The sequence below is a fragment of the Nansenia antarctica genome (genome assembly GCF_963989245.1).
Source record: "Nansenia antarctica genome assembly, chromosome: 4".
Taxonomy (NCBI): Eukaryota; Metazoa; Chordata; class Actinopteri; order Argentiniformes; family Microstomatidae; genus Nansenia; species Nansenia antarctica.
The window spans coordinates 23,386,593-23,408,397 of record NC_137689.1 but is presented as its reverse complement, the minus strand read 5'-3'; the positions used below and the strand labels follow the sequence as shown (position 1 = coordinate 23,408,397).

Here is a 21,805-nt window from a genome sequence, read left to right as displayed (position 1 = left end):
GGCTCAGAAAAAGAATGATATCCCCATACAGCTGATCACAGTCCAAAGAGGGACCCAAAAAAAAAAGGAAGGAACAATTGAATGCTTAGGCTTTGATCCACAGCCCTGTGGTCATTTGATCCTTTGTACTGCATCTGTATCTGTGCTGCTGCTGCTGTGAAGCCTCTGGTAATCTAATATCCCCCCTTGGATCACCTCTATGCTATTTTTCTCTTTTCTGTCTGTGTGTCCTCTTCTTCTTCGGTTCCCCGATTCCGTTTCTCCGTCACTGATCGAGAATATATGTTGATGAGGGCAGAGTCACTGGACTGTACCAAGGGACATTTAGATAGCGTTATTGAGATCAAATGTGCCCACTCATATTAATTAAGTATAGTAAGTATAGATAATACATTTATAGCCGATCTGGGAAGGTCGTTTTAATCTCTCTCGCTCTCTCGCTCTTTCTCTCTCTCTCTCGCTCTCTCTCTCTCTCGCTCTCTCTCTCTCACTCTCTCTCTTTCTTGTTATAACGTTATGAAAGAGCGATGCTTTCCAAATAGCTCCAGAAAAGAGAGAACAAATATAACAGTGGATAAATTCCGATAAATTGCTAGAGAAAAGGTATATGAATTCTATCTTATTATGTGTATAAGAAGGTTGTTTTTATTGATGACATTGTGAACAAGGAAAGTGAAATCATGTCACACAAGCAACTAACACAAGTAAATGACGTTGTAGTCAATACAAATGTATAACCAACCACAGCTTGGCCCCCCAAAAATGTAAGAGGCTAATACTTTAAAGAGATGGGAATTAATGAGTCTGTCTGCCACACATTAAAAACCACATAACCACATTGGTTAATATAAAGCATAAAGTATCAGTATTACTTCAATGGTTTGACAACTATGCCGTATATAATACATATAATTCAAGATAGTTGAACAGGAACAGATGTTTATGTCCCAATGCCATGGCATTGGATTTATGGCAATGTAAAAGAACAACAGACATCTGTTCTTTTCGATTTAAACTGTTATATAAAATTCTTGCTACAAAAGTAATGCTCAATATGGAGCATTGTACAGTCAGCCTTGTGCAGATTCTGCCACGAGGAAATAGAATTACAGATCATCTACGTATTTCTGTCCATTGGTGGCTCACTTTTAGATTCAATTCCAGGAATGGTATTTTTAGGGAAATTGCAGCAGAATTTAGACAAGGTTCAACGCAATACCACTGTAGAATAGAGGGATGTATTGAGAGGGGGAATAGTACAATGGTTACATACTGGGAAAGATGGAGTGACCTGTGGACATCTGAAGGTAGGATTTAGATATAGAATGGCTAGCTGATTGGCTGATTCATTTGTGAACCCAATACATGCAGGGATAGGAAATTGAAATGTGTGTGAGTGTCTAATTTAAGTTTAATTTAAGTCTAACAGTAAGTATAATTGTGGTTGCTATTTAAAAAAATATATTTTCATGCCCCCCAATTAGGGTAATGATGCGAGCAAAGTTTTCTGGTATAATTAAATATACTATTTTCAAAGTTTCAAAGCTGATCTACCCCTAAAAGAAAACAAATAAAGAATAAAAAGAAAAGAAAACATTTTGCCTGTCCCCTGCAACGAACTCACAGACATCACTATCATGTAGGGACTGCAGCCTATGCTGGCCTCTTCCCCACAAAGCAATTGAGCATATGGAAGGAGAGGCTTCCTGAGTCCCCACTGAGCTCTCCCTCTGCCAACTCCTAACACGTATCGGCAAGTGCAGAGATCAATGGCTCTGTGGAACACAGAGCTAAAACGTTAACGAGCGGGAACTAGGTACGTTCAGCGGCCATCTTGTTATTCAGAAAGTAGCTGTTGTCAGGTTGGCTAAGAAAGGATGTCTACCGGACATTGGGCATTGACTTTTCCACCATCTTCGACTTTTACTTTCCACCATCTTCTTTGTGAAGATGCCTAGCTTTAGCCCCCTGTTTCAGTGCCTATATGAGTGAAGCCATTACTTTCACAAAAGGGTGCCATTCTCACCTGCCTGTCACCCTTGGAGCTTCTGAGTGTCACTCAGGCTAATCTAATTAGGGCCCATATTGAGTAATCATTAGCAATTAGTCCGTCGTCCGCACTTCAGTTACTTGTAATTACATATCGTAATTGCCACCATCATGCATCATGAATAGGGAGACAAGGGCTGAGCTAATCAGCTAAAGCTATAATTAGCTTTGATGCTAGCAGAGCTGAAGGCTTTAGTATTTTGGATAACAGCACACCGCTCGCGGCGTAGCCACGGCTCCAATCAAGGTGCATGATGGGTATTGGGTATAAATCCGAGACCACTTTTATACTTCCATAAACTTTACAGAATAAAGATACGAATTGAGAAATGTTTCAGTCATGAAGACATTTCTCTACACTTTGTTGTATATGTCACACAGTTGGCTTGTATTATTATTGAGAGGACGACATACCGTAGTAGAGCCCTCATATTAAATGTGACTGATCCGTGTCTGTCATATAACCCACAAACTCTGTGTCTCTGTCGTTGTGATATGGGCGTTAGATGCTTTTACAGCATCAGTTTATTGCAGGACTGTACTTTCCATTCTTGTTCTCATGCAGTACACACCCTTAATGAAAACAACATGCTTGTCCTCCCTCAAGGATGAAGAATCCCAAGTATGGTCTAATGTGCCGCAGAGACTCACTGGCGGTTGACAGACACATTTTAGTGGTCTCATCTGTGTCTTTGACTAGAACTGGCTAATCTCATCTGCAATCAATCAGAACAGCAAAAGTCAACAAATCAGCTACATTGTGGTCTCTCGCTGATGTCATCAAATGGATTCACATTGTTATTTTTTAAAATAATGTGTTTTTAGGGTATTTTACTTTATTGAAGAGAGACAGTATTGACAAGAAGAATGGGTGAGAGAAAGAGAGGGGGGATGACATGCAGGATATGTCAATGGCCAGATTCAAACCAGGGACCTTAACAAAAGCTATAATATGGTATGCGCCTTAGTGTGCTATGCCACTTAAGCAGGCCTGCTGTTTCAAATTAGATTCTTTTTTTTTTTACTTTGAAATCGTATCGTTGAAAGGCTGAAAATGCCAATGAATGCCAATACCAATGCATTTCAACAGAGACATTTTATACTTGAGCTTAATGGGGGAGATATAAAGTATTGATTAGGAAGCTGCAATGTAGAGAGACATAATGTTCAATCCCCAAGGCAGGGATTCAAGCTTGTTAGTGTGCATGCATGTGTGCGTGTGTGAGTGAGTGTGTGTATATGTGTGTGTGTGTGTGTGTGTTTGGCTTTGTGTGTATGTGTGTGTGTGTGTGTGTGTGTGTGTGTTTTTGGCTGTGTGTGTGTGTGTTTGGCTGTGTGTATGTGTGTGTGTGTTTGGCTGTGTGTGTGTGTGTGTGTTTGGCTGTGTGTGTGTTTGGCTGTGTGTGTGTTTGGCTGTGTGTGTGTTTGGCTGTGTGTGTGTGTGTGTTTGGCTGTGTGTGTGTGTGTGTGTGTGTTTGGCTGTGTGTCCACGTTCCATCTCTGACCCACTCTGTCTCTGTCCCTCCAGTGCTCCTGGGCGTGCTGACGGCCTGCGCCCAGACAGAGATGAAGAGGGTTGTCGGAGACAACGCCACGCTCCCCTGTCACCACCAGTTCTGGGCGGGGGACACACTGGACATCGAGTGGCTGCTCCTCAAGTCCAACCCTAGCTCCAAGCAGAGAGTGGTGAGTGGCTACCCCCCCCCCCCCCCCCGTTAACATACTTATGATGTCACAGTAATGGCTATGGAGACCGGATGATGGATTTACTGACTGGACCAAATGGATGATGGATGTTGGAGTTAGAGCATATCCTGCCGACCCCAAAGTCGTGATTTGTTGGGAGAGTGTTTGTCCGTAGAAGTCCCTTTGCCAGAAGATGTTTTTCCTGCCTTCTCTAACTTCTAGCAAGCTCGATTCATTTTTTAACAGACGTGCCGCATTAGCAGGTGTGGATGGCTCGATAATAAGGCCTACATAAGTGTTTTGTGATATTACGTGATGAAGTTATTGTGATACTGACATGACAAGCATGAAAGCCACTCATTAACACTGGTCCTTAGAGAAACACATCTCTATCTTGATGCACTAAACCTCTGATGTGATTATAGTACAACAAACCAAAGAGATTCCCTCCTCCCATGAGATAAGGCCACCTTTTCTCAACGCTCAGGTCCCCCAGATGACTCGGTCAAAACACAAACGGTCAACTTTTTCAAGATCTGCTTCGATCAGCAGACTGGTTCATTTTTAAAAGTGATTCTGGTTCCACTCGAACCATTTGCGGTCCCTTTTTATGATCCAGAATTGGCAGGTAGGGTGGAGATTTCATTTCATTTGGCCTCTGGTCAAGCTAGCTGAGCCTCCAAGGTACCGTCAGGCCTATTACACCAATATGGCCGCCTACACTCCCTCCCCCCGGGTCAATGAAAGTCCACATACAGTTTGCTTTTACTGAATGATAGTTTACAAGGCTTGTGTTTTATCTCCAGTAGAAAAAAAAAGATAAAAACTGACTCATTCGACCAGTTTACAGGCTGTTTAGATATCCATGGGGATATTTAATACCTGCAATGAGGTTATGAACATTTACACCCACCAACAAACAAAAAAACATTCTTCCCTTCCCTTTGTTCATTTATGATTTTCTATCAGAATACCAATTGTGTGCACACACCCATTTTACATGCAAGTGTAGTAAGGGACAATGCATGCCTATGTGTATGAGTGTGTATGTGGGTGAGCTTGCATGCGTGCCTGTGTCTCTTGTCTTTCCTCTTGTCCATGTGTACACCAATGGATACCCTTCCTCATTCCATTACACCACCCTCCGAATCTCGACCTCCACCAGCCTCCCCTGGTGTACACGGTGACACCACGGACCCTACGGGCCGCTCTCACCACCAGCCTGGCCACATATATAGAAAGCACCTTTAACACTAGAACAGCCGTGAGGTGTTAAACAGCACCAGTGAGTACAAAAAGAATTCTACCTTTGCACTCGATCACATTTCAGGACCCTCCTTTCATGACTTTTCCTAGATATGTGCGTTCTACCACCCAGCATTTTTACATTTTCAAAATCGAGTTAGTATAAAGCGTTTTAGCAGTATTTCTGTGTGTGTCTGTGTATTTGTGGCTGCCATCTTTTTCTCCAAGCCTGCAATTCTCTTTTATATCAGCAGAGGTAGCAAGGGGGCACACACTGTGCTCAAATTCAGGCTTCAGTGCTGAATGAGACACAGTGCATAAGACTGATATTTGTGTTTATATATATAGGCTACAATAACAATCAAAATAAGATATGTATATGTGCAGACAGTTATGAAAATGATAAACTGTACAGTATGTCTCCCAATCAATGTTCGTTCAGACAATACAACCAAAGGCGTAAAAATACTGATGTTCTCATAATGTAATTATAGATATAGCTAAATTAGACTGTAGACTGCTATGGAGGTATATTGAAACCAATATATAGATTATATATATAGATTATATATACAACCTGATTGGATTAAATAAGATTCTGTTGTGATTGTGTTGACATTGTTGTGATTGCAAAATAAATCTTGGTTATGTAATGTGTAAAGAACATGATGACACGAATGCCTATTATGATGATATGCAAAAGGGACAATCTGTCTATGAATCTTGAACAATCACCGGTTGAATATGCTAATATAGGAACAGTGCTACAGCGAGACTGTAACTGTCATTGTTTGAAGGAATGAATGAATGGTCTTTATTTGTCATTGATATAGTACAGGTACCAAACAACGAAATTTGGGAGGGGGGGCTCCCCTGGTGCTAGGAAACTAGGTGCTAGGAACTGGTGCTATAACTGTGTTCATGTTATAATGTTTAGTGAACGAACAATTGTTGGGTGTTTGCCACAAATCGGAATTATCTTGCCGTGAAATGTGTACATCAAATAACATGATGTCGGCGATCTACTAGAACTGCGGGACGACTGCAATGTAGGCTACCATATCATACCGTTTTATATTGAAAAATATGATGGTAAATAAATACATGTGGGACCGATGTATGATGGCAGAGGTGTGGTGTGTATCAGTCAGTCTTGTTCCAGCGATAAGGTATGCGCTCTGCGCTGCGGGCAGTGGGGCTCTCCGATCAATGAACAAAGAGATCACGTTTCCCCCGTGGTGTGTTGCGTGTTCACGCTTCTTGCGTGACATCGCCCTCCAGCGATCTTTGTGCGTCAGTACACTCTTCTCTATGTTAAACTATCATAGTGCTGAAGAACACCTCATCGCGATTGAATAAGGTCGCGATCCACGGCGGTCCCAGTGTTAACCCCACTCTCCAAACCTCTTCCCCCACCCCCTCCCCCCTCCCTTCCCTCCCCTCCCCACCAGGTGATCACCTACTTCGCTGGCCGGGTGTACGACCCCAACGAGGCGGAGGAGCGCCGCCTGTCCTTCGCTGGAGATTACCTGAAGGGGGACGCCTCCCTGCTGATCAGTGACCTCTCCCTGAGCGACTCCGGAGAGTACAGCTGCAAGGTCAAGAACGGAGGGAAATACCACTGGAGCACGGTCAACCTCATAGTACTGGGTAGGTCATAGGTCAACCTCATAGTACTGGGTAGGTCAACCTCATAGTACTGGGTAGGTCATAGGTCAACCTCATAGTACTGGGTAGGTCATAGGTCAACCTCATAGTACTGGGTAGGTCAACCTCATAGTACTGGGTAGGTCATAGGTCAACCTCATAGTACTGGGTAGGTCAACCTCATAGTACTGGGTAGGTCATAGGTCAACCTCATAGTACTGGGTAGGTCAACCTCATAGTACTGGGTAGGTCATAGGTCAACCTCATAGTACTGGGTAGGTCAACCTGATAGTACTGGGTAGGTCAACCTCATAGTACTGGGTAGGTCAACCTGATAGTACTGGGTAGGTCAACCTCATAGTACTGGGTAGGTCAACCTGATAGTACTGGGTAGGTCAACCTCATAGTACTGGGTAGGTCATAGGTCAACCTCATAGTACTGGGTAGGTCATAGGTCAACCTGATAGTACTGGGTAGGTCAACCTCATAGTACTGGGTAGGTCATAGGTCAACCTGATAGTTCTGGGTAGGTCAACCTGATAGTACTGGGTAGGTCAACCTGATAGTACTGGGTAGGTCATAGGTCAACCTCATAGTACTGGGTAGGTCATAGGTCAACCTCATAGTACTGGGTAGGTCAACCTGATAGTACTGGGTAGGTCAACCTGATAGTTCTGGGTAGGTCATAGGTCAACCTCATAGTACTGGGTAGGTCAACCTGATAGTACTGGGTAGGTCAACCTGATAGTACTGGGTAGGTCATAGGTCAACCTGATAGTACTGGGTAGGTCAACCTGATAGTTCTGGGTAGGTAAACCTGATAGTACTGGGTAGGTCAACCTGATAGTTCTGGGTAGGTCAACCTGATAGTACTGGGTAGGTCAACCTGATAGTACTGGGTAGGTCAACCTCATAGTACTGGGTAGGTCAACCTCATAGTACTGGGTAGGTCAACCTCATAGTTCTGGGTAGGTCAACCTGATAGTACTGGGTAGGTCAACCTCATAGTTCTGGGTAGGTCAACCTCATAGTACTGGGTAGGTCGTAGGTCAACCTCATAGTTCTGGGTAGGTCAACCTGATAGTACTGGGTAGGTCAACCTCATAGTACTGGGTAGGTCGTAGGTCAACCTCATAGTACTGGGTAGGTCATAGGTCAACCTGATAGTACTGGGTAGGTCAACCTGATGGTACTGGGTAGGTCATAGGTCAACCTCATAGTACTGGGTAGGTCATAGGTCAACCTCATAGTACTGGGTAGGTCAACCTGATAGTACTGGGTAGGTCAACCTCATAGTACTGGGTAGGTCAACCTCATAGTACTGGGTAGGTCAACCTCATAGTACTGGGTAGGTCGTAGGTCAACCTCATAGTACTGGGTAGGTCATAGGTCAACCTCATAGTACTGGGTAGGTCATAGGTCAACCTCATAGTACTGGGTAGGTCAACCTGATAGTACTGGGTAGGTCAACCTCATAGTACTGGGTAGGTCAACCTCATAGTACTGGGTAGGTCAACCTCATAGTACTGGGTAGGTCGTAGGTCAACCTGATAGTACTGGGTAGGTCAACCTCATAGTACTGGGTAGGTCAACCTCATAGTACTGGGTAGGTCGTAGGTCAACCTCATAGTACTGGGTAGGTCATAGGTCAACCTCATAGTACTGGGTAGGTCATAGGTCAACCTCATAGTACTGGGTAGGTCAACCTGATAGTACTGGGTAGGTCAACCTCATAGTACTGGGTAGGTCAACCTCATAGTACTGGGTAGGTCAACCTCATAGTACTGGGTAGGTCGTAGGTCAACCTGATAGTACTGGGTAGGTCAACCTCATAGTACTGGGTAGGTCAACCTCATAGTACTGGGTAGGTCAACCTCATAGTACTGGGTAGGTCGTAGGTCAACCTGATAGTACTGGGTAGGTCAACCTCATAGTACTGGGTAGGTCATAGGTCAACCTGATAGTACTGGGTAGGTCATAGGTCAACCTGATAGTACTGGGTAGGTCGTAGGTCAACCTGATAGTACTGGGTAGGTCATAGGTCAACCTGATAGTACTGGGTAGGTCAACCTCATAGTACTGGGAAGGTCAACCTGATAGTACTGGGTAGGTCATAGGTCAACCTGATAGTACTGGGTAGGTCATAGGTCAACCTCATAGTACTGGGTAGGTCATAGGTCAACCTCATAGTACTGGGTAGGTCGTAGGTCAACCTGATGGTACTGGGTAGTTCAACCTGATAGTACTGGGTAGGTCAACCTGATAGTACTGGGTAGGTCAACCTCATAGTACTGGGTAGGTCGTAGGTCAACCTCATAGTACTGGGAAGGTCAACCTCATAGTACTGGGTAGGTCAACCTCATAGTACTGGGTAGGTCAACCTCATAGTACTGGGTAGGTCATAGGTCAACCTGATAGTACTGGGTAGGTCAACCTGATGGTACTGGGTAGGTCAACCTGATAGTACTGGGTAGGTCATAGGTCAACCTCATAGTACTGGGTAGGTCAACCTGATAGTACTGGGTAGGTCATAGGTCAACCTGATAGTACTGGGTAGGTCAACCTGATAGTACTGGGTAGGTCATAGGTCAACCTGATAGTACTGGGTAGGTCAACCTGATAGTACTGGGTAGGTCAACCTGATAGTACTGGGTAGGTCAACCTGATAGTACTGGGTAGGTCCAGGACTGGTGATAAGGACATAAATGCTGTAAATAGCTTTACTGAGCACTCATTCATTCATTCCTATAGGTCATATACAGGAGCATGGATAGGAGGTCATTATGCCATTTGACACACATACAGTACAGCTATTGGGATGAAGCAGAGCCTTTACTGAAAAACAGGACTTTAGGATACCAGGGGGGATAAGGGAAATCCAGGTTTAGTTTTGATCAGTCTTTGATAAGTCTCGTGACCCTTTAGCGACGTTGATGGAATAACCCCCTGGAGTGCTAGGTTAAGGCCTGCAGTGACAGCTTTAATGATCACTGGGTTCAGTCAACTGTTATGCAACATACAAATCTCTAACCAGTCGAGGTGTCACAAATGTTGACGATCTTTGTGTTGATCGTCTTTTCCTCCGCCCCGTCTCAAAAGGACATGGCCGGCCCACTGCCCCGTGTTCATAACATATTCCCCACTGTGTGATCATAATGAGAGATAAAAGTGTAAGCACCACGGCGGTGACATTATGATACAGCATGTAATGTAGTTGTTTACTGCTCACTAATAGAGTTCTCTCCCGACCTCCACTCCCCCTCTGTCTCTGCCATGAAGACGTTGAAGGAGTACGCCCCACATTTACATTTTACATTTGTACAAATTGCTCGGGCAGCTTTGCAACGCCACTTTCGATTTTGGGGGAGACAAACATTAGCATTCATCTTGTTCAGCAGCGAGATAATGGGACTGGCGCAGGACTGGGGGAACGTTGGGGGGGAAGTGGGTCTGACACAGGAACAAGATGGAGGGTCCCCTGCCTCCCCCCTCAGCGCCCCCACCCCCACCCCCTCCTAATTGTATCCTGGGTAGAATTTGCTGTACTCAGCAAAAATTGGGAGTGCGAGAGAGAGGAGAGGGGAAGAGAGGTCAGCGATGGAGAGAGGGAGGGGGGAAAGGACTGGAGGTATAAGGAGTTCCTTAACAGGGCCCAATGGATCTGAGGAGGGATTCATTTTTGTCTCACTGTTAAATGTGCATTTCATAAGGCTCTCGATATGCAATGTGTTGATGTGAGCGCATAACAATCCATGAGCTCAAACTTGACAAAAGCACTGTTGAGTAGACTACACCAGTGAGTTTCATCATTGATTACATTATATTGATAGATTATCTCTACATTGCTCGTAAGGACAGATGGATTATACAGCTTTTGTGAAGGTATTTATTGACTGGATGGAAAATCTATGTTGGAATCTTCTAGAAACGTACAGTGTCTCCTGCATTCATGCTATGTCATACTGTATAGCCTACATGGTGAAGAGCAGGAAGCCACTGAAGCTGTTCAAATTATTCTGATTATCATACAGGCTGTGGCTTTTGTCGAGGCGCATGTAGACCACATCCCCAATCTTCAACTCCAGGACAGCTGAATTAGATGCATAGTCCCAATTGTTATCGGTGTTATATTGGTACGAGGATACTATGCCCTGGTCATTCTTATACATCTTCACACCCATGTAGGCTGACATGATATTGCCAGCAGTGTACCTGAAGTAGTAGGCTCCTCTCACTGGTGCTGTGAAGACTCCTGTATCAGAAATAAAACATGTATTCATACCCGTCACTACATGTGGAACAGGAGACACGTTGCCGCAAAAAAAGTATTGCTTCCTTGCACAACAAGCTCACACGAGTCTTGAACCTGCATATTACCAAGACACCACCCACAGAAACACCCAATGTCAATTAGCTTCGCTATCCAAAAGCTAGCAATTCGAAGGCGTGGGTGGGGGAATTACTTGAATTTACCATCCCAACCAATCCTGGTTACACATGAAGTAGTGTAGTATAGTCAAATAAAAAATATAACAATCAAAAATGAAATGGATGGAGAGCATATTACCTGTGATGGAGTTGTAAGCCTGGCCAATGTTAGTGAAGACTGTGCTGTAGACCAAAGTAGTCGCAACATCAAATGGTCCCATATATCCCGAGCCAGCCAGTGCTGCAGAGAACGCTACCTCTGGTCTGTCTGGGAATATAGGAGAGTAAACTGTGGAATGATAACTGCATCACAATATTGGAATGATTACTTGTTGATTAGTTTATGCCTGAAGTAGAAATAATAATGCAGATCCTTTATACTTACTCTCAGTTGCTGTCACTCTAGATCCCATGGCTGACAGTTCTGCTGCTTGGGCTGTAAGTGAAATGACATGTCATCTCAATATTTATGCTCATTAAATTCACTGCAAGGTATTTCTGAAAAATGAATCATCAAGCCAAACTTTCAGCTGGATCTATATTCAATCTTGCTTCCATGGCCGAAAATTGCATAGTTAGATTAGTGTGTCAAGTGTATGTTTATATTGTAGATGATCAAATACAAAATAAAGTTTGAAACCTGCAGAGGCAGTCTTCAGCTCCTCCATTTGGCTTTTAAGGCCCCGCAGCTCTCCTCCCTGCTCATCTACCTGGTTCTCACTGGCTCTCAGCCGAGTCTCCATGGCTGGAATAAACATTAATTAATTATCTGTAAACAGAACGTTTGGGTACTTTAAAACTTCAAATTGCATGTTATGAAAAAAAAAAACGAAAACCAGATATTGTTGTCACAATAAGTTTCACTTTCATTTTAGAGCCCTTCGAGTCCGCGATTGGTTAATGGTTTCACCAGCTGGCGTCACAGATGTCAAGTTGTTGCAAACAGTAGTCCCGCAATTCGACTCGCAATCTGACTTAATTCCAACCGCTGACCCAAAAACCCGATGTAAACCAGCTACGCTATCAAAAAGCTAGAAATTGGACAGCGTTGGTGGAGGTATTTGAACTCGAGGAGTGAGTTTTGCATCTCAACTCAGTTACATCTATTCACTCTGGCATTTCAAGAGACATTCTTTTTTTTATCATTTATCAAGTTGTCTTACCCTCATTCTTCCTCTTCACCTCCTCCAGCTGAATCTTGTTGAACTGTAGTTCAGTCTTGGCGACACTGAGCTCCACTTTCAGATCAACCACCTGGCCGTCACTGGTCTTCAGTCTGGCCTCCATGTTCCCCAGCTCCGCTCTCTGCACCGCCACAGTGGTTCCCAGGTTTTGCACCATGTTTCTCAGGTCTTTCAGCTCAGCCCAGATGCTAGGTAGGGCGGCTGTTTGTGCGTCGGTCAAAGCTGACGTTTCACTGTGAACTTCACTCTCACTATCTCCCTGTGCTCCAGCCCCAGACACACACAGCAGCAACACCAATGGAAGTACAGATGCCTTCATTCTGACAATACTCACTCCTTCTAGTGTACCAAACTGGCAAGGTTCATCAATCAAGCAAAATAAAATAACAGGACAGAAACAGATGTTGTGGATTTAATTGATTCTTAGTAGATTGAGTAGAACTTGTAAAGCACAGAGAGCTTAAATCAATTGGCTCAGATTAAGCAAAGTTACATGAGCACAGAGGGAAAATAGCAGCGTCAAAAGGCCCCCTCCTGTGAGAGGGACGCACATTTATAGAAGACTGCCTTATGAAGTCACTACTGTTGGATAACCAATCATATGAACCTGCGCAACAAGTTATCGTGCAACAAGTTATTGGCACCGTCCACAGGCAGACTAAATTGTTGGATACGCCACAGTCATTGGCACATCTCTTACCGGAAGGACTCTGTCAATAGGACATGTGGCAAGGTTTTAGATTATTAGTCACTTTACGGCTCCTTTGAACTGCTACCTTCAGTTCAAAGTCCCATTGGCTTGGAAAACAAAATCAAATATTGTTCAAATAAAGGGGGAGACAGGACTGGGGGCTTGCATTAAGGGATATTTAAATGTCTGGACTACGCACATAGTAGTAAGCAACTTTTAACTTTAAAATGTAAAATGTAATTATATGTGTGTGACTTACTGTATGTTGTTGTTAAAAACCATGGAAGCCAAATAATAATTTTACCCCGAAAAATGCAATACAATAAAGCCTTAGAAATATTGAACTTGAACCTTCTAGTGTCTGGGGATAGTTTTTTTATACACAACCTCAACCATTCCATGAGATCATACTCTCATGGCTCCTCCTAGGTGATTACACAAGGCCTCAACAAGAGAACATTTGTAGATAACATGATTCCAGACTGACCACTAGAACAGAACGTCATGGGAATCACAGACCTGTTATTCATCTAAAGTAACATGATTGTGTTTGTCTCTCTCTTTGTCCCCAGTGAAGCCATCTAAGCCACGGTGTTGGATGGAGGGCAGGCTGTTGGAGGGCAGTGACGTGAAGATGAGCTGCAAGTCTGCAGACGGTTCTGACCCTATCCACTACAAATGGGAGAGGCTCCTGGACAAGGGCAAGTACGTGGGCAAGCTGCCCCCACTGGCCCTCATAGGTAAGCCTTTACCTTACTGCGCGCGCACACGCAAACACACACACACACACACACACACACACACACACACACAAAAGAAAGGGAAGACGGCGCCAGTCCCATATGGGGATTACATTTCTGACCAATTATCACACAGCGTTACTGACAATGTCATTGCTAGGACCAATCACGTCTTTCTCATGCCATTTCCACAAGCAACACATGTGCAAGACAAGAGCGGGAGGCTAGGAAGGCTAGGACAAATAAAGTGTCTTTACACCAGCGAACCCGTAACAACAGCTGTTTACAATCAAATCACAAAGCACAAAATGTCTCTACACACTCCAGTGACATGAAGAACCGAAAGGGAAAGTTGCTAATCTGTAATATTTTGGAGTTCGTGAGTTGTGAGTTTTTGTATTGCCCTCCCATAGGCGAGGCTGTCAACAAAAAAAACACAAAAAAACAATGTTTGGCCTCTCTGTCTGTAAATAAGCACCTGAGAGGCCCGCCCAGGCAGACCCTGTCAGGGTCATGGTCAGCACCAATCATGTTGGTCTTCATGTAGTGTACCTGCTGTGGGACATTGGACAGACATATCTGTTACAGGAGAGGAGTGAGTTGTCCAAACCCATAGTAAGGGCCTTGACGCACTGAAGGGTTGGCCTGAATTGTAGCACAAGTAGCTCTGATGTTGCCCTTGCGGATTGCTCTTCTCCAGCACTGTTTCAGCAACTTTGGTGGAGGCGCAACCAGGCCAGACCAGTACAGCTCAGCTCTACTCAGCTCAGCTCTGTTGGATCTAATGGGGTTTTAACATATATTCTCATGTCACTCACACACATACATACACATATACACACACACACACACTCTCTCTTTCTTTCTCTCTCTCTTAACAAGAGTATCAGGCTAGGTCACTGCTAAGGCAGATTCGGGGGTGACCTTGGGGGTCGTAGGCGCCAGAGATGGGCAGGGGAGTGTGAGCTAATTCACGACGTAACATCTGATATGAAAAGTATTTAAACCTGTCTGTGTTCAAGAATGAGTTGTCTAATGCTTGTACGAAAGAACTAAAGGTGACCAATAAAATCTTTAGAGTCATCATTACGACCCGTGTTGGATCTCTATTCCTTGTCAAATCGTGTGTGCTGCACACCTGATCTAATAGAGATGACACAACGCATTTAAGATCACAAAATCCTCAATAGATCCATTCCATCTTTACTGAAGAGAAGATTCTTCAGCTCTGTAGTCTAATTAGTCTTAAATCAACACCATTTAACCTTCTACACCCTATGCACCCTACTCATACTCTTGTGTTGGTCTGAAAGGGTTGGTTAGGTATAAAAACAACACCTAGCCTTTCAAGGGGGAAAGTTGAGCCGTAACAATATGGTTTGTATCTAATCCTCCTCATATTTACAGTTGTCCTGCTGTTTGTTGTCTTGTGATATCAGATTTGAAGAATTCAGAGATAGTGACACTGAGGAACCTGACCAAGGACAGCGCCGGTGTGTATAAATGCACGGCCAGCAACGATGTGGGAGAGGAGAGCTGCACCGTGGAGGTCAAGATGCATTGTGAGTGGAGCAACACACACACACACACACACACACACAGTCACGGACACACATACATACACACTAATAAACACACACAGTCACGCACACACACTCCACCTTGTCTACATTCTACATTCATATATTGACCTTAAACCAAATGTGTGTGTGTGTGTGTGTGTGTGTGTGTGTGTGTGTGTGTATCTGTCTCTCTCCTCCATACAGATGTGCGGGGCATGGGCGTGGTAGCAGGCGCAGTGGTGGGCGTGTCCTTCGGGGTCCTCCTCATCATCCTCATCATCTGGCTGGTGTTCCGCAAGAAGGAGAAGAAGAAATACGAAGAGGAAGAGACCCCTAATGAGATCAGGTACACACACACACGCACACACACACAGACATCATCACTGTATACATCCATCCTCTTCCTCTCCATCCCTCTGGTAGCTGCTACAGTAGCTGAAAGCTAATCAAGCTAATCAAACCCTTTCTCTTTTCTGAGTAGCTCCTATGCAGCAGAGTCCTAAATGATGCCTGATAATGCTGCTGGCTGTGCTTGTTACAACAGCAGCTATTTTTTTCCCAGCGATAGCATAGAGTAGCACATCCGTGCCACTGTCTATCTGCCAGTGTCAGGATGAATTATGCAGTGCTCCCGGGGACGGCTGGCCATCAATAATGTAGAGGCGACGCAGAGAAGGGGAGGGTTCTGAGAGGAGACACTCCTGTTCTGTTTACATACGGAGAATTAGCGGAGACACACACATACACACACACACACACACACACACACACGCACGCTGAGGCCGGCCTGATTATATATTTTTTTAAATGGTGAGGGGATGCATGTAGAGTAGCGTCCGTTAGGGGCGGATCGTGTGTGGGGTGAGACGTGGCGTACATTGATACCTAGGATTTAGTTATTTATTTAGTTGTTGTTTTTTTTAATGTAAAATTTCTTTTTACTGTCTTTGTGGAAGGGTACAGAGCCTTTATTTGGGGATTCTGATATCTGTACCCTTCTACAATAATGGCATTTACATAAAGAATCCGAACGACCTTTTAAGGTTGGTGGCTAGAGTATTGATGTGTTATGTCAGCTGCTCCTTACAGCTTCTACAAAAGACGCACCAGTTTTACATGAAGTAAAAGCTCAGTAAAAGCTCGATTTAACTCTTTATCGTCTACGATAAATGCCATCATACATGCTAATGCATAGTCCTAAGTGCTTATGTCATGTTAATGCATAGCATATCGTGTTATAAACGCGCTTACAATGTATGAAGATGTCTTTTATGTTACGGTTCAAGATCTGAGCCCCTCCCCTCTCTCCGTCTGTGTCTCAGGGAGGATGCTGAGGCTCCCAAGGCCAAGCTGGTGAAGCCCAACTCCCTCTCCTCGTCTCGTTCTGGTAGCTCCCGCTCCGGTACCTCTTCCACCCAGTCCATGGTCCACAACAACGTCCCCCGGCCAGGCGGGCCCCGCGCCCGCCTGCCCACCGTAGCCTCCCTCAAGGAGAACGGTCATCCCCCCAGCTTCCCCCAGTCGCCCCCTGCCTACACCCAGGTGGTCCCCAAGACCCCCGAGCCCCGCCCACCACCACCCTCCTCCACGTCCACGTCCACCTCCAACTCCAAGCCGAGCCCGCCCCCCAAACTGAGCCCTGGGAACCTGGCCCGCATGGGGGCCACCCCAGTCATGATCCCTGCCCAGACCAAGGCCTTCCAGACTGTGTAGGAGGGAAGGAGGGAGGGAGGATACAGACACAGCAGACCGACAGATAGACAAGAGAGACAGACCGACCAACACAGGCAACCCCAGGACAGAGCCCGAGAGCGCCCCACGCAACCATCCCCAGATTCTGATATGGAACCCAGCTATATAACCTAATCTAGAGAAATTCTCCATCACTCATAGTCAAGGAGGGTCCCTGTCTGAACATTTCATCCAGCTCATTATAGGGATTGGGAAGCTGTTTTTGCGCCGTGGGGAGCAGTTTTTGGCACCTCACCATCACCCACCACTTCTGGATAAACAATGAAGAAGAGGAGAGGAGTCTCTCTCTCGTGCACCTGTCATCCTGTGACACTCAAACCGTTGTGTGATGAGGTGCGTAATGTCCTGAGGTATAGGCAGGAGAAAGATCCCACGATGGAGAAGTATTTTTAAACCGAAGAGACAGAGTCGTCCATGTGAAGGGAGAGCTGTGGAGTTGGCGCAAACAGAGGACTGGAAAAGACCGAAACAGCAGATACAAACTGGTACAGCCTGTACAGTGTCCTGTCCCGTCCCCTCCCGTCCCCCCTGTCCCTCCGTCCCCCCCTCTCTAAGTCTGGATGTCTGCCCTCTCACACTGACTCATCGAGGCCAGGCCATACCAGGTCACAGAGGGATGATCAAAACAAAGAGGAAAAAGATAATAAACAAAAACAAAGCTTTCCAAACACCTGGGGACCCTTTCCATTCCAAAAGTGCATTCCCTTCCCTTCAGTCAAGGGGTTATACTTGTTTTAACAGGATGTAAGATGGCGGCAAAAACAAATAAAGTTATCCCACAATTCATTGCAATTCATTCAGGACGCGTCTTCCTCCCACATGTTAAAATAGATGTTTTGTGCAATTTGTAGAGCTAAGAAGGTTATACGTTTATAGCTTTGCATGGGAAGGGAATGGGATCGATTGAGTTCCATTTTAAACCTCCTGGCGCCTTGTCTCTCCTTCACAGCCTTCGCTCGGGTAGGGCTCACTCACTCACTCACTCACTCGCGGAAATGTCATCAAAACGTCACTGAAGAGCTCCGCTCGATTGAAGGGAAGGGGTTGTGTCAATTTGGAATGGAAAGGACCCCTGTTTTCCCGGACTTGACTTGGCACTGCTCCTGCTTCACTCTCACACCCAGGGCCAATCAACTTCTACCAGGCTGCTTCGCTGGCTTCACACACCTCCACGTGTCCCAGGATTCCCCTGCCCAAGGCCAGCAGGCGTGGTGATTGGCTCCGATGGGGGTGGGTGCGCCCATGGATCGGCACACCAGTGAGAGTGGGTCCAAAGTCTGCTGATGTGTCTGCTTTGTGATGTGTACAAAGATGTTCACTTAGAGACTTTACGTAGACACATCACCTTTCACACTGTCCACCTGCTACAGTTCACCTGGGTCACACACAGCCACATGGACTTATTGGTTTTGAATTCTGCTGTCAGTGCTTCCTGTACCTCTATCACTCTGCCCACTCAACATTTCTCGGCGACACACACACACACACACACACACACACACACGCAGTATAAACAGTGTATGTTGTCCTCATTTGTAACATATAACTTTATGGTCACTTACCGTAGGGATTTATTTGGGCCATGATAATGTGGAGTGTGGAGATTTGATCGAATTTCCCCCTATTTATCGCAGATCTCCTGGAATCTTTAAGGATTTGGGGTGGTCATATTCCCTATAGACAAAGTGATTTGGGGTGATCATATTCCCTATAGACAAAGTGATTTGGGGTGGTCATATTCCCTATAGTCAAAGTGATTTGGGGCGGTCATATGGCCTATAGACAAAGTGATTTGGGGCGGTCATATTCCCTATAGACAAAGTGATTTGGGGTGGTCATATGCCCTATAGACAAAGTGATTTGGGGCGGTCATATGGCCTATAGACAAAGTGATTTGGGGTGGTCATATTCCCTATAGACAAAGTGCCACTTGTGAAGTTGAAGATGGTTAATAGAGGTCTTCTTTATTTTTGTTGTTATGATGTAATTTCCTTTCGTCAAAGCAAATTAACAAACGTAAGAATGTAAGAATGCTATATTGCTAAGATAAGATTACTTTTTTCGTCAACTAGGACGTTTACAGGAATAAGTCAAACCCCCCTGCAGTTGTATTGTGGTGCGAGAGGCCATTCTAGATATATCACTCTCTGCACCCTAAGCCTAGCCCCCTAACCTTAGCCCTAACCCCCTAACTATAACTTCCTAACCCTGACCCCCTAGCTCTAACCTCCTAACTCTAACACATTTACAGGAATAAGTAAAACCCCCTGCAGCTGTATTGCGGTGAAGTGCAAGAGGCCATTCTAGATTATATCACTCTCTGCACCCCAACCCTCTAACCCTAGCTCTGCCTCACAAGAACTGACATAATGACCCTGAAGAGTGCCTTGAGTTAACATACACATTTTATTGAATACATCAAAGAACAACAGCTTATACAGTAGCAGTTTCATTCTGGTTTTCATTTCAAGTATGAAGACAACTGAAGAGCATAACAGTTTAATAATCACACCACGAGTTCATTCTAACCCACATTGAAACCCTCATCTAATCTCTTAATGTTGGCCAAGCACAGACTTAAACTCTTAAACTCAAATCTCAAGCTCAAATAACAAAAGGCACTGGCTAAAAGCACTGGCTTCATCTTCCTCTTCTCTCTGACTTTGAAATCAACTTTGTCTGAGCCCCCTCAGATCCAAAGGTTACATTCTGCCCAGCGATAGTGTCTGCAGCGCGGCAGCACATTGGTCTCTCAGCACGGTGACTACTTCCTCCCAAAGAAACGTCCCTGTTATTCCCTCTCCGTCACAACGCCGTGCATGTGATGGATGCGATGTCAGGAGGTGTTTGGAGTGACTGTTCCTGCTGCGCCCTTCAGGACAACACTCCCGCACACTCATCTCAGATCAGTCAGGAGTGGAATCTTATTCCGTTGATTAAGAGTTCACTCATATTCTGGCCCTCAGAAATGCTTCGACCCAGGAGAGGGAGAGTCTGTGTTCCTTTTATAAAAATAAAAAAAAGGTTGTGGTCCATGCCGGGAACTTAACAACTAGAATTAAATTAGTATATAGCCTGTCTATGTTGCGCTGGTGCTCAGATTATCGTTTAAATCATGGGTTTCCTGAACCTGGCGTGAAGCAAGAAAAAGCAGCAACTGTGACTTTCCCGACCTGGTCTCTAAAGTACTTATAGGTTGTTTTAAAGCTGGAGACGGATGAGTGCAGAGATGAGAGGATGACACCTGAGGGAGAGCTCCTGATTACCCAAAATTCCTTTGAATTTCCCATAATACCCCTAAAAGTCAATACATGGATGCCGAGTGGATGATTGAATGCAGCAGCTCTTATGGCCGTCTGACAGGGTTGGATATGCAGCAGGGTGATTTTGTGGTTATCCCGAGGGCTCAGTGAATTCGCTGGTTTGCGAATTCCAGAGCGGTCAACGTCCGGAATCTTAAGGTTTTCCACACTTTTCATTGGGATAGGGTCTTCTGTGGCAGATGCAGTAGTGGATATATGGTAGGAGAGTCAGCTCCAAGCCATTCTGGGTAATATTGCGAATCACATGTGTTTTCTTGCCATGTCACTGTATACCAATTCCAAATGGACATGTAGCTAGTATGAAACTTGCATCTTGATGTCATTCATTAGTGTTTGTCTGCTCAGCTGAATATCAACATGATAGTCTGAGTACTGGGACCTGTGTTAGATACCATGCATACAGTCTAAAGTTATGGGGAGAAAGAATCCATCTAAATGATGGATATATGCATGTCACAGATAATAATAAAAAAAGAAAAAACAGTATTTTTGCCTCAATGCTTATATAAATATATAAATGATAATCTTGTACATAAAATGTTACTGTTAAACCAATGTTAAGACTGTAAATAAGGAAAGTTTTATATTTTGGGTTCCTATCATTTAGATTTAGTTTTGGTTTTTGGTTGGGTATTCAATCCTAATTATTTTGCACCTTCTTCATCTGTGCCCCCTCCATTTTTGTTTTGACCATGATAAGTTCTTTTAGTTTTGACCATGACAAGTTATTTTAGTTTTGAACATGATAAGTTCTTTTTGTTTTGACCATGATAAGTTCTTTTAGTTTTGACCATGATAAGTTCTTTTAGTTTTGACCATGATACGTTCTTTTAGTTTTGACCATGATACGTTCTTTTAGTTTTGACCATGATAAGTTCTTTTAGTTTTGACCATGATAAGTTCTTTTAGTTTTGACCATGATAAGTTCTTTTTGACTTTGACTTTTTGACTGAATATTGTAAATCTGCAGTGTGCCAGACAGAATTACAGAATCTCTCTCACATTTTGTGTTATTGATAATGCCATGTTTTTGCTTTGATTTGATTTGTCGTAAACCAAAAAGACTATGTAGATATCTCCCACTCCAGTGAAAAAAATGTATATTTGTACAATATCTGAATAAGTACTGTTTTTTGTTTGTAATAAAGCATTTGATGAAGAGCCATTCTGAATGGTTGTACTCAATTTCTGACATGCCAACAGAAAACCGAATGCAAACAAAAGAAGCTATATCAGGAGACATGTGAAATATACAGTATGCTCAACGGTGGTCATTTATAATTTTACACTGGTTGCATCAACTTTTATGATTCAGCTTCATTGTACATCATCATAACCTCAGTCCCCATTAGTACTGCAAATAAACCCTTGCAAATGCAGGCAGGTATTCCCCTGCCAGGTCATACCTTGTGTGTTAGATTCAAATTGTCTTTGAGTAGACTAGGGTCTTGAAAAGATAATTCTACCTGAGCCTTCTTGATTTTCCATTAAGTTAATG

General features: G+C 44.3%; 2 protein-coding genes across 2 annotated transcripts in view; one reads left to right on the top strand and one right to left on the bottom strand.

Annotated features, from left to right (window-relative positions):
* Nucleotides 1-21,387, top strand: part of clmpa (CXADR like membrane protein a) — a 66,595-nt gene extending 45,208 nt beyond the window's left edge. Inside the window, exons 2-7 of the mRNA XM_080528327.1 lie at nucleotides 3,578-3,735; nucleotides 6,432-6,630; nucleotides 13,503-13,670; nucleotides 15,110-15,232; nucleotides 15,437-15,578; nucleotides 16,555-21,387. Of these exons, the coding sequence (XP_080384453.1) occupies nucleotides 3,578-3,735; nucleotides 6,432-6,630; nucleotides 13,503-13,670; nucleotides 15,110-15,232; nucleotides 15,437-15,578; nucleotides 16,555-16,945 (1,181 nt within the window). The 3' untranslated portion in view covers nucleotides 16,946-21,387. The remainder of the gene's footprint in view (nucleotides 1-3,577; nucleotides 3,736-6,431; nucleotides 6,631-13,502; nucleotides 13,671-15,109; nucleotides 15,233-15,436; nucleotides 15,579-16,554) is intronic.
* On the bottom strand, nucleotides 10,506-12,741 carry LOC308155085 (uncharacterized protein). The gene is made up of 5 exons (XM_080528328.1): nucleotides 12,219-12,741; nucleotides 11,696-11,800; nucleotides 11,441-11,491; nucleotides 11,195-11,323; nucleotides 10,506-10,879 (listed from the first exon to the last, which is right to left on the bottom strand). Exons 1-5 carry the CDS (start codon nucleotides 12,556-12,558, stop codon nucleotides 10,599-10,601), a joined length of 906 nt encoding a protein of 301 aa, XP_080384454.1. The 5' UTR covers nucleotides 12,559-12,741; the 3' UTR covers nucleotides 10,506-10,598.
* Nucleotides 21,388-21,805: the final 418 nt, after the last annotated feature.

Excerpts from the sequence above, each read along its gene's own strand:
- LOC308155085 (XM_080528328.1), bottom strand. The coding sequence starts at position 12,558 with ATGAAGGCATCTGTACTTCCATTGGTGTTGCTGCTGTGTGTGTCTGGG. Across the intron at positions 11,492-11,695 it reads GCTGAAGACTGCCTCTGCAG|CCCAAGCAGCAGAACTGTCA; the intron begins GTTTCAAACTTT and ends TTTCACTTACAG. Across the intron at positions 11,324-11,440 it reads TAGAGTGACAGCAACTGAGA|ACAGACCAGAGGTAGCGTTC; the intron begins GTAAGTATAAAG and ends CTATATTCCCAG.